The sequence below is a fragment of the Psittacula echo genome (genome assembly GCF_963264785.1).
Source record: "Psittacula echo genome assembly, chromosome: 2".
Lineage (NCBI taxonomy): Eukaryota > Metazoa > Chordata > Aves > Psittaciformes > Psittacidae > Psittacula > Psittacula echo.
The window spans coordinates 105,575,646-105,588,560 of NC_137737.1; the positions used below are offsets into that span (position 1 = coordinate 105,575,646).

The 12,915-nt window shown below is 38.8% G+C and overlaps 1 protein-coding gene across 1 annotated transcript in view; it reads left to right on the forward strand.

Annotated features, from left to right (window-relative positions):
- The window catches only part of SPIRE1 (spire type actin nucleation factor 1), a gene marked incomplete at both ends in the record, with an annotated part of 129,541 nt that overhangs the window by 46,746 nt on the left and 69,880 nt on the right, over window positions 1-12,915 (forward strand). Inside the window, one exon of the mRNA XM_080611008.1 lies at window positions 11,435-11,671. Coding sequence (XP_080467134.1) covers window positions 11,435-11,671 — 237 coding nt within the window. The remainder of the gene's footprint in view (window positions 1-11,434; window positions 11,672-12,915) is intronic.

A 12,915-nucleotide genomic window follows, 5' to 3' on the forward strand; every position in this document is an offset into this window, starting at 1 on the left:
ACCTCTGATCTGCATCTTTACATACCTTGCTTTTCCTTGGCCTGAGCACAGCAGAGTGGCTTTTACAGGAACTCACTTTAGCACAGCCATTAACAAGGTCTCAGCACAGGAGAAACTCAAGATTGGCTCTTTTAGGCGTAATTTTGTGAGACTCTGAAGTTTCCCAGGCAGTGCAAAATGCACTCAACAAAAAATGTCACTATAGATTTTGAGGCATTAAGTCTACTTAATGGTATGTATATACCTTTTTCTAGAAATGAAAAAACCCTTCAGCCTTTTGTTTGTTCCCTGTGCAGATTACATAAGTGTAAATCTTGGAATTAATCCCTCTGCACCAATTATTGGATATTTAGTAACTTGGCTGCTATCTAAGCAGCAAAATGAATTATCTAGATAATATCGCTACTAGAAGGCCAAGTGCTGAGTACTGTAGAAAGTCTGGCTGTGTGATACAGGTTTCTTCAGAGAGCCAGAGTTTGGAATGCTTCCTTTTGGTTTGTTTTTGATCTAAGCATGAAATGCATATGATTCTATTTTTGCGTATAGCATAACACTTCTGAACTGTGACTGTAAGTAGATCTTTGTTATTATTGCTGTACTAGAATACATGGGTATTGCTGTTATTGGCAGAGAGCAATAAAACAATGCTCAGCAATTCATAATCCAGGAATATGGCTTTCCCATTAAGGGTAATCAGCTGTCACAGTTCAGCATTTTGATGGCTTTGGGAGATGGCAGGTGCTAGAATATCTTGTGCTAGAGTACTTCATGCCTGAGGTTATAAACTGTATGTTTTATGTATCAATAACTTTTAACTGTGATAAAGGTATGTTTAATATGGATTGCTTGGGGGGGGATTTCACGGTTCAGAAGGAAATAGAAAACTGTGAGTGCTGTTTCAGATATGAATTCTCTGGGGATTTGCAGCCCAAAGAGTAGGTGGTAAGCTTTTTGCTGAGGCTCGGCCACACATTTTTGTTGCTCTTTGGTTTAGAGTAAGTCAGCCTTCTGTGCTGTGATTGTATCTGAATTGAAGACCTAAAAAAGAATGTCAAATTTATATTTTCTTATGAGTAGATGAACTTGTCAACAGTGCTTGCTGGTGCTTTCTTAAGTTACTCTATCAAATGACAGTGTTTCCAACAAGGCTATTGTGAGAGCTCCAAGATAATTAATTGTGCAGTAACACCCTTTGCTCGTTACTAAAATACTTTATGATCACTTCAGGCATTCAGTCTTGGAGGAGTATTTGTTTGAATGCCAGTGACCCAAATGCCTGTATCTAGTGTTGCTGCTTATGGGGAAGAGTACATTGCAGAGGCTTTTTCAGCAGTGTTATGTTTGAGAGTATTGCTCTTGTGAGATCCCACCTGGAGTACTGTGTCCAGCTTTTGGGGCCCCCAGCATAGGAAGGATGTGAACCTGTTGGAGCAAGTCCAGAGCAGGGCCACAGAGATGATCTGAGGGCTGAAGCACTTCTCCTGTGAAGACAGGATGAGAGAGCTGGGGTTGTTCAGCCTGGAGAAGAGACGGCTCTTTATAAGCAGCCTTCCAGTACCTAAAGGGGGCCTACAAGTAATTGGGAAAGGGGCTTTTTACAAGGGCATGTAGGGGTAGGACAAGGAGTGACAGCTTTAAACTGAAAGAGGGTAGATTTAAATTAGATACAAGGAAGAAGAGGTGAGGCACTGGCATGGGTTGCCCAGAGAAACTGTGGCTGCCCCATCCGTGGCAGTGCTCAAGGCCAGGTTGGATGGGGCTTTGAGCAACCTGGTCTAGTGAAAGGTGTCCCTGCCAATGGCAGGGTGGTTGAAACAGGATGATCTTTAAAGGTCCCTTCCAACCCAAACCATTCTATGATTCTATGTTTGTATGACAGAGTTAAAGATCATATGTGACCTAAATGAATAGCTGTGTGGCACATTAGTAACCCCTTGGACTATCACGGTAGTCCATGTGAAAATTCACTTATTTCATGATCAGGTTATGTCCTTAATGGCAAACTCAAGTCTCCTTGCACATCCAATTAACAAAAAAACCGCTCAGTAAGCTAGTGGGTTTTTTGGCTTTTTTTATTTTTTTTTTTTTAAGGTTTTTTTCACAGGCTTTATGTGTGAATTCCCATGAGTTTATTTAGGAAGGAAGTCACGTATAGATATATGCCTGTGTATGAGTACACTTCCACAAGATAGTGAAGGTAGCTGTGCATGCTTTCTGTACATAGGCGGCTATGTAATAAATGCCAACATTCCGTAGACATCTTTGAAGTTTCTCCTTCAGTATGGATGAAAAGGACAACCTTCTTATTGGTGGTTATTTGACTTGCCATCAATATTCAGTACCTTAAAGAAAAGCAGCATTAAATTTGTGTTGCTTTGTGTGTGGTTAATGAATGCTGCAGTCACCAGAAAGCAGCAGCATATGTCAGCCTTTTTTTTGTGGCACACTATTTTGAAATGGGCCTGTTGTGTGGTTGCATTTGGGCTTTCTTAACATCATTGAGTTTAGGCATGAATTTCGGGACTACGACAGTTGGACTGACAAGAGAAGTCTGTTAGGAGTCAGAAGGACATTTTGTCCAGAAATGGATTAAGATGGATTTGAGGAAAGCTACAGTTAAACTGGAAGAGTTGTCATGTTTCAAACTCTGTGAAATTGTCCAGGTTCTTTGTCTCTCTCTCTCTGTGAAGTTGATCATCTGTGAAACACTTGAAATGCATGCATACCTCTGACTAATATGATGAAACTTTTGTAAAGTCTTTTGAGAGCCACTGCTGGCAAGCTTATAAGGCATTCATGCAAATGTAAAACTTTAACTAATTTGTATATAAAGAATTAGTATTTAAAAGAACAGCTTTCATTGTACAGGTATTTTGTAGTTGTTAATTTGGGGGAAAATAGATGTGAGAAATTTCTTGACTCACAGGAGAAGAAATGGTTTACATTGCAGCAGGTGTTTACTCACATTAATTTTTGTATTAATTAAATGGGGGCCAAGCCTATAGCAGGCAACTGTAATGGTGTAAATGAGATCTGTGTGGGAAGGCTGAGAAATTAACGCAAACTGGCTGTTGAGGAGTTTAGTTGAACAGTGTAGATATTTTGAATAAAAGCGGCATTGATTTTGTATTGGTTCATGATTACCATAGATTGAACTGAAACAAAGCTACTGTAAGATTTTATTATCTGTCTTCTGTAGTTGTCTGACAGACCATAGGCAGGTGTGCAGTATGAGCCAAATTTAAACCAGTTACATATAAATTCTCAGGATCAGAGCTACTGAACACTCCTTTATACCAGTTTTCCATGAGCTGACCACTTCTCTTTCATTACAAAATCTTTTCTGTAATCTGATACTGTCGTGTAATGTAGGTAAAGTTTTATGCGAAAGGCTGACATGGCAAATGGAAATTCCTGCAAGCAGTTTGACCCCACTGAAATTTCTGTCACCTGGTTATGCTTTTGATAGTCAACTAAAGTCTGCTGCTTCTGTTGGCTTACTCATGGGTTTCACCTGATTGCTTTGTATTTCTATGTAAGACTATATATGGATGTTTAATTTTCATCATAAAAATAAAAAAAGGGACAACAAAAGCTTTGTTTGAAACTGACTTTATTTACTTCAGCAATACTGAAAGATTACATATGCTGAAAAGAATAATTGATTTGTATGGATAGGTGTAGTATTAAATGATTCTGATGTAATAATACTACTGCATTGCAACATTTCTTCAAAAAGTCCCTAACCTCTTATGTGTGAGAAGCATTACTCTGAAGAGTAATAGCAGATTTATGGCTTTGGTAAGTCAAAAGGAAACTAGAAGGTTTTTTACATGGTCTGATTTTGTGTCTTTAACTTAAGATAAAAATTATATTCTCCTTATAGTTCAGAATAGCATTTCCAGCCATTGGGGTTTCATGAAGTTAATTTTGATGTACTTAATTTCAAAGCCGCTAAGATTTTGAATGATGTTTTTGTGCAAACTGTCATTATAGACTGTAATAATTAGATATTTCTTAAAAAAACGAGATACTCTGCCTAAAATCCTAAAAAGATAGGATATTTTAAGGAAATTTTCAGATAATTTTAAGCCTACAGTAAGGAAAGGTAACAGCATGCCCATTCTGCCTAGTTCTTTCAACAAATGTATTCCAACCTTAGAATTCTTAATGTCATTTCCATCTCTGCTTTTTACTTGAATGGGATCAGGATAACATGACCTGTAGTTAAAACTATGAATGGAAGTGTATTTAAGAACTTTCAAATGACTTTTGCCATCTGTGTTAATTACAGCACCTAATTCTTTTACTGAAGCTTCGGCTATTACTGGAGTTTCTCCAGCTAAATCAGGGAATTTAATTTTGTTTTTTTCTGGGGACAAGCTGTCACTTTGGTGAAACTCCTTCAGGTTGGATAAATTCCTTAATAACAGAGTAATCATTTGTATTAATCTTGGGAATTATAATCTATGAACAAAAACTAGAAGAAAAATGAGAGGTTTGTTTCAATGCTTTAATGCAGTAGATAAAATGTAAGTTGAGACTGATACAGTGGAATAAATTCTGCTTTCATTTATGCTAATAAATGATAGTTCTCCTTAGATAATATCTGTAGTGAAACCTGAACAACCGAAAACATGCTTGTAATTATCAGAACCTTTGAATAAGCTGGAGAGTTATGTTACGCTTGTGCCTTAATAAACTTACAGTGAAATTACAGCTACCTTATTAGAGGCAACTGTGTCCAGCAACATTTAAGTGCTTAAATTTTTTACATATTCACTTTTGGGGGAACAAAACCCCAAAAAGCTAGCATCCTCTTGTATGCTTTAGGCTTGTTCTGTGTCTTTGATCAGGATTCTTACACTGAATTTCTTTAATGTATACATGAATAGTAAAAGGAACTCAGTAACTAGGTCTGTCTACCCACTTAGTGCTTTTCAAAGACTTATGGATATAAAATCATTTTTTTTTGAAAAAGATCTCCCGTAAATATGGTAGAGAAATTTTCCTAACCCTCGATGTATCTAAACCAGAATGAATCTGTTAAAATGGGGTATTTAATTTCCTTTCATATTTATTTTCTACTAAATCCAACACACTGGTTTATTTTTAGCTTTGCTTTAATTACTGCTTTGTACTAACTAGCAAAGCTGGTTATGTTGCAGAAAGCAGTATCTCTTTATTTCAGTAGCAAACCAACATAATTCAGAACTTAAATACTCCTTTATCTTAAGTGTGTATTCTTTGGAAATGAGTGCTTTATCTGATTCATTGGAAATTCCAAACCTTTTCTGCTTACCTGGAAGCACTTGGAAGTTTTTTCACTCTACTCATTTGACAGTCTGTTGCAAGTTACTCTAATTTAGTGAAGGTCATATGTAAATTTAGCAATGTCCCCAGCTATTAAAACCTGGGTAATACTAGCCCGTTTCCACTGGGGAATGCTGTGGTAAAAACTGCATTAGTATACCCAAGTTATGCAATGACAGCAACGCATCTCTTAGAAGAGCCTGTTTAGACATTGGCTGACACACCAGAAGGCTGTGTTGCCATTCAGCGAGACCTGGACAGGCTGGAGAGTTGGGCGGGGAGAAACTTGATGAAATTCAACAAGGGCAAGTGTAGAGTCTTGCATCTGGGGAGGAACAACCCCATGTACCAGTACAGGTTGGGGGTTGACCTGCTGGAAAGTAGTGAAGGGGAAAGGGACCTGGGGGTCTTGGTGGATAGGAGGATGACCATGAGCCAGCAATGTGCCCTTGTGGCCAAAGAGGCCAATGGCATCCTAGGGTGCATTAGAAAGGGTGTGGTCAGTAGGTCGAGAGAGGTCCTCCTTCCCCTCTACTCTGCCTTGGTGAGGCCGCATCTGGAATATTGTGTCCAGTTCTGGGCCCCTCAGTTCAAGAAGGACAGGGACCTGCTGGAGAGAGTCCAGCGCAGGGCAACTAAGATGATTAAGGGAGTGGAGCATCTCCCTTATGAGGAGAGGCTGAGGGAGCTGGGTCTCTTTAGCTTAGAGAAGAGGAGACTGAGGGGTGACCTCATCAGTGTTTACAAATATGTAAAGGGTGAGTGTCAGGATGATGGAGCTAGGCTTTTCTCAGTGATGTCCAGTGATAGGACAAGGGGTAATGGGTGTAAACTGGAGCATAAGAGGTTCCATGTGAACATCAGGAAAAACTTCTTTACTGTGAGAGTGACAGAGCACTGGAACAGGTTGCCCAGGGGGTTTGTGGAGTCTCCTACGTTGGAGATATTCAAGGCCCAGCTGGACAAGTTCCTGTGTGATGTACTCTAGGTTACCCTGCTCTTGCAGGGAGGTTGGACTAGATGAGCTTTTGAGGTCCCTTCTAACCCTTGGGATTCTGTGAAGTTCTTTTGAGAGTTATGTAGGGCAGCCAAGGATGAGGTAAATAAACAAAAAGTTTACTTTGGTTTATCCTAACCGCGTTATTTGTTCACCCTTCCTGAAACCGTGGTCTTTTTCAGGTCCAGAGCTGGATACTGAGGAAACAACAAATTACTTTGTTACAAATGGAAATGGTAACCAAAGCAATAGTTTCCTTCCTTGATCATCTAGCTATAGAGGAGGATTGGGTTTACATAAAATTTTAACATGTCTGTCTTTTGGACTGTATTACAAAATTTTATCACAGAAATGTGTGTGTTTATCTTCACCTAATATGTCATAGAAAATTTAAGATAAGTAACTTTTGACCTCAAGGGTGTCTGTGGCTGTGTTTCTGCTGTTATGACTCCAGAAGCACAGCATGGAGCTCCTGGCAAGCTAATTTAAAGTCAGCAGGAGGACAGGTTGGACTTAGCAGGTTGACTAAGTGCTGCCTAATACCAGGGGTGGTGGCAGAATTGGTGGCAGAGAGGAGCTCTGCCCTAGGGAGTGCCATGGGTAACACCAGCTCCTTGGCACTCTTACTGTAAAGCAGGGTGATTCTCCTTCCTAAGGTGTGTTGGAGATCTCCTGGTAAGAAATGGGAGCACTTAATAACTGCAGTACACATTTTTAATAAAAATATCACTAGAATTCATAAAGCAGTGCAGTAGTAATGCAAACATTGTTGTGACTGGTTGCCATATCTGAGGTCCCTGCTAAGTTCAAAGTTAACTGACTCACCTCAGGAGCTGGAGCTTCTCAGCCTCTTTAATCTCAATTTAGGGATCCGAAACCTGAGTGGCTTTTGGATGAAGGGAGGAACAGCCATTTGAGCTGAAAAAAAGCCTTTTGCTGCTGTAAGTACAAGCCTGTCCTTAGGCTTTTTTGCTTTGTTTAAAAGCCTAGGAAGGGGATGAAAGCTCAGACAGTGCCCTATTGTGTGTGCGGTGAGTGGGGGGAATGGCATGCGGATTCTGCCTGTTCTCATCTAGGCTTCAACAAGAGCCCAGGAGATGTATGTGCTGAGGGAAAAAAGGTTTCTTCTCTGAAATAATAATAAAATAAAAAAAGATAAGTGAAATTCTCACAGTAATTTCACTCAAGACTTTTGCAAGTCTCAAACATGTTTGGTTCCTATACAAAGCCTGTATATTTGAAGCAGTTTTGAGAAGGCTGAATTGGCAGTGTCCATTGGAAGAAAGTAATTTGTGTCAGAAAAAACCTAAAACCCTAAATGAACCTCTTTCCAAGAAGCATGCCTTAATGTGTTGGAGGAAGGTATACAGAATAGAAAGTTCCATGCAGTGTTTGTGTACGAAAATAATCTATCTGATTTGGGGTTTGTTTTTGCTGTGTGTGTAAAAGGAGGGTGAAGGTGTTGTTTTTACATCGTGTTTGAAGTCAAAGCGTTCCAGCTACTTTATCGCAACTTGTTATAAGAGAACAGAATAATACGAGTCCAGACTGGTGCAGGAACTGAAAAAATACAGTGAGACAAAATTCCCCTTTCACTAATGATTTAAGCACAACAGAGTACAAGTTCAGTCTGTGGGAAATGTTGGTGTGTTGTGTTATTTTTTTGGGCTGAAGCCATGACTTTCAAAATAACTTGGTGAGAAGGTGTAAAGCATAATAATGCAGACTTCCTTGTTTTATTTTTTTAAGTTATTTAGCCACTGATTGATTTGCAAAGATCAGATCCTTCGCCAAAATTTAAATCCATCAGGAACAAATGAGTTCTAAGATTCAAGATGCAGGACTTACTATGTTGTGAGGGGTTTTTTTTTCCACCTGAATGGAGCAGCAGCATTTATCATTAGTGCTGGCATTTATTTCAGCATCAGGTAACTGGTTTGGTGTGTCAATGTACAACTCTGTGGTTTAAAAGAGCCTTGCTAAGTACTTTCTTATCCTTGTTTTTCCTACTGTACCTCTGTTTTCACATATAATTAAAAACTATGCCAGTGCTTGTCACTTGTGAGGTGCCAGGAGTAATCAGCCAAACAGTGCAGTTTAGAACCAGTGACTTCTCTGTAAATAAGTGATGCTTTAAAAAAAAAGTAAGTGAATAGTCCTTGATTATCCAGCTCCCAAACCCAGGTATTTATCAATCCAGCCATTTAACTGTGAAAAGCTTTTCCTTTTTTGTTTGCATTTGATTAGTATTATGGGTGAAGTGGCAGCACTCATGCCTCTAAGCAGCAATGAACTGACTGTCTGAGCTTGTATATTATGTTTGTCGTTACATAGACTTAAAAGTTTTTTTTGTGTGAAGTTGCATTGGTAGTTTTGTCCATGTAAAGAAGTGTTGACAATTCTGTGACTTTTCTTTGATATTCGTATGGCACTTGTGTAGTTTTACAAGAACCTTGGTAAACCAGTATTGCTGAAAGCGCTGCGTGTTTTCAGTTTCAATGCAAGTCAAAGCAAAGTTTCTTACTTAAGATGTTTGATGCTTTGTCTTTCAGCAAGAAGAATCTGTGGTACTGGCAGACAATAAATACGGTTTTGATCCCAACTCCTAAATAAGGAGCTAAGAGACTGGAATATAAATCTGAATTAGTGCTGTTGCAGGCTTCCATGTTATATCAGCTTTGCATGTGTTATGAAATCTGTTCATAGTACATAAAAATGCACAAACCATATTACTGAACTGCAAAAGCCCCACTGCTGATTGATCAAAGAAAGCAGCAGCTGTCATCCAGTTTTAGCCACAGTGCTTTTGAACGCCTTAATCCTCTTCCCAAACCGAAGGAAGCAGAGTGCACTTTCTTTATACTCCCCCGCTTCTATTTTTTTGAAGTGTTGGTGTAGCAAAAGCCAGGAGTTGTGTTCAGCAGCCATCACTGCATGGCACAAGACATTCTTTTCTTTGCATCTTATTTGGACATTTCAGTCCTCCTCATGTGTGCTAAGGTCTTTCAAATTTAATCTTTAGTGAAGTTAGAAATTACTCACATTGTGTTTACTCCCAGGTGTTTAAAATATCAAAGTGATTATTCAGTTGTACTTCGTTTACATTTAGGTCTACTTCAAATTTAAATTAACTTGGTATTCTTTGTTCCCTTTCAGTTGCTGAAGGGGTGTGTGTTGAGATTGTACTCAGAACCTGAGTTACAGGAAACATGCATGTCTACCACGAGAATATATTTTATTTTGTGAAATTTTCACATTTTCAGATATTTTTTAGCAAGTTTTACAAGACCGTTAGTACAAAATAGCTTCTCTAAGAAGCAAGCCAAATATGCTGCAAACATAAATTTGATCTGTAACAGCTATTTTTAATGTCTGTATAGTGAATGCAGTGTTCTGTCTCCAAAGTGGCTCATGGCAGAAATCTGGGGAAGGGTATGAGAACTGAGGAAGCAGATAATGATGCTTCCCTGGTACACTGTGATGTCTCACTAATGTTTCCCAAGATTGAAGCTGTTCTTTGAACTAGAGCCATTTCTTTTCTTCACTAATTTGCCTAATCACTTTTCTTAACTGTATTCTAAGAATATTTTCCAAATACGTGTGAACACATTCCAAGAGAATGGCATTGGAAAATTATTTATATTGAATTGTCAAAATTACTGGAAATAAATTATAAAAGGGTGGGTTTTGTATATTGTTTTTTATGTTTGTTTTGCACTGTCTTGCAAAGTGAATTTGCACTGCAAAGTAATCTCAGCAGAGGAGTAAAGTATGCAAGTGTAAAGCTGTCAGACTACAGCTGGTTCATTCAATTGTCTGCCTTGATGAACTGACAGATATCATTTTAGTCTTTGCTAACCTGCAGCCTCTCAGACCAAAAATACTTTTCTGTGCAGATATAAGTAAGCTGCTAGAGTCAGACTGAAAGTTTTAAGAATCCATTTGTGTTGTCCTGTTTACCCAAACAGAATTTCAAAAATCTGCATTAAAAAGTTTGTTGGCTGGGACAGCACTGAAGGCCAGATGTGAGGGCACAGCATTTGATGACAAGGTTCGGTTTGTTTAGAAATGCAACTTGATTAAAGTTGTTCTAGTGCCAACTACTCCTACCCTGCAGTCTGCTCATTTGTGTGACACACTAGCCATCACAACACACAGGGAAGATCAGAGATGATGTGCAATAACCCCAGTCCTGCTTCTGTTGTCAGACAAGGATCTCCCAGCAGCAACATTACCTTCTTGTGGTTTACTCTTGCAAATCCATTTTCCCTTCCCTTTACATTAATATGCATTTCCAAACTCCTCAGTTTGAAATGCCATCTCTTTACATCTTAAAAATACGAGAACATTCAATAATGCCAAGAAAGAAAGTGTGAATTTGGTATTTTGAGATGCTCATGACAAGTTTTTGCTAGCTTACACTAAGAGGGTGTCTGTTTGCTTTGCTCTTGACAGAGCAGAAAAAAGAAGCCTCAAGTGCAATGAAAAATTGAGGTACTATCTTGTACTGTCGAGGTACTGGATTTCATAGTAATGAAATCCAGTTGATGGTAGTTTCAGTGGAAAATGTGTGCTTCCACTGGCTGTGCAACAAACAAAGGAGTTCTTGTGTGTCCCGGTGCTCAATACTGGGATATCCAGACGGCTCTCAGGTCAAGGAAGAGATGAAGAAACTGAAGGGCAGTTTGTGTCATTAATCTGTGAGAGGAGGGAGGCATCTCATGTTAGTTTATTCTTTCTTTTATTTCCTCCCACCCCGCCTCCTTCCTCCTCAAAAAAAAAGGTCATATGCTTGTAATATGATTTTACAAATTCTAGAGTAATGTTACTTTAAGGTTTGTCAAAGAAAAAGGGAAAATATTCTAAAAGTTCCCATTTTGTTTTAAATTATGAATTTTTATTTCAAACTTGGAAATAAGAAAGTGGTATGACCTACTTTTGCATGTTCTATGCTGCATTGCTGAAGTACTACTGTAGGTATTAGAGGATCATCTTTTCTCTTTAATTTTGGTGTTTATTGTCGTCTCAGTTGCTAAGTTTGTTATACAGACACCAAAAAAGGGTGTTCCGAGACTGACTGATTCATTAATGGCATTAATAAATATTTCTTTTTCACTTTTACAGGTTATTGAATCACTAGGGATTATTATATATAAAGCCCTGGACTATGGTTTGAAGGACAATGAAGAGCGGGAATTAAGTCCTCCACTGGAGCAGCTTATTGACCACATGACTAATACCACAGAAACAGTTGGCAGTAGGGATGAAGGATATGATGCTCTGGATGAAGGAGAGGAGGATGACAATGATGATGACCAAGAGGAAGTTGAGGCCATTCATTCCTATAAGGATGTCATGAAGGTACAGTAATGGGCGGTTTATATGATACTTCACTGTTTTTATCAATAAGAAAATTAACTCCATTTTCCATATTACTGTCCAGTGTGATCCTGGCTGTATAATTTCCTGATTTCCATGGTAATTTTGTAAGGTTTGCTTGCAAAGATGACGTGCAACAGTATTTCATGTTTAACAGTAAGCAACAAAAAATCCGTGATCAACTTTATCATTGGATGTGCCATTATTATCACTTTCTGATTTCATCTGTGCACTGGCTAGTCAGCCTTTCAGTCTAACATCTGTTGAATTACTTTGTGTACACTTGGATGCTTCATGGGCTGTTTCAATTAATTCACCTTTTCATTAGTGTGGTATTAATTTAATTATTCCTTATCAGTTTCTTCCTTTGCCACCCTCCTCTACTTGAAGCAGAGGAGTGCTTTTATAAGAGTAGCTTATTTGTGTGGGGTGAGTCAGGATACAGTATTTCATTGACAATCATTATCGTTGTGGTTCTTGACCTGAGTTGTCAGATTTGGAAATACTGCTTACGAATTTTAATTGCAACAGGTTCTGTAATGTTATCTGAGCTACCGTGAACAATAATTTTCAAGTGTTAGCCCTCTGTTTTCTATACAGTAGTCTTCAGTACAAGTTTTAGAGCCCAATGAGCTCTCATTACAGACAAAGGTATTAATAGGCGTGGATTTTGACAAAATTTGTACAGTTGGTTTGCCTCATAAATGATCTGAGAGTTTAATACAGGACAGAAAATTGTATAGTAACTTGTATGAGGGGATTGAACTCTGTATATTGCTTCTTCATAAATGCAAGTCATATCTAAGGACCAGAAGCTTAGTGTAGAGAGACTAGAAGAGAATCTTGGATAGCACATCAGGACTCATTAGCCGAGAGAAACAAAACCCTGCTAAAATCGCTCACTTCTGATGGGTCGACAGTAAAGAGGGAAGCTCTTAGAAGACTGGAGTGGGAGTAACTTTTGTTTGAGATGCTTTTGTATTCTCGTTGCCTGAGAAAATAATGCTTAATGCCTTTGTTTTTTCTCACTCCCTCAGAGGAGCAGGGGTCAGACGGACAAATGAATGAAATGGCCTTTCACCCTCTGTAATGGGGAGGGCTGAAGTACTGGCTGAAGTACTCTCCCCTTCAAGCCCCTGCCAACCCCAGCCTTGCTGAATCAGTGCCCTCACTGTGGGCAGGTGCTTTGCTCTCTCCATTCTTTACTGCTCCCCATCTCTGGAAGT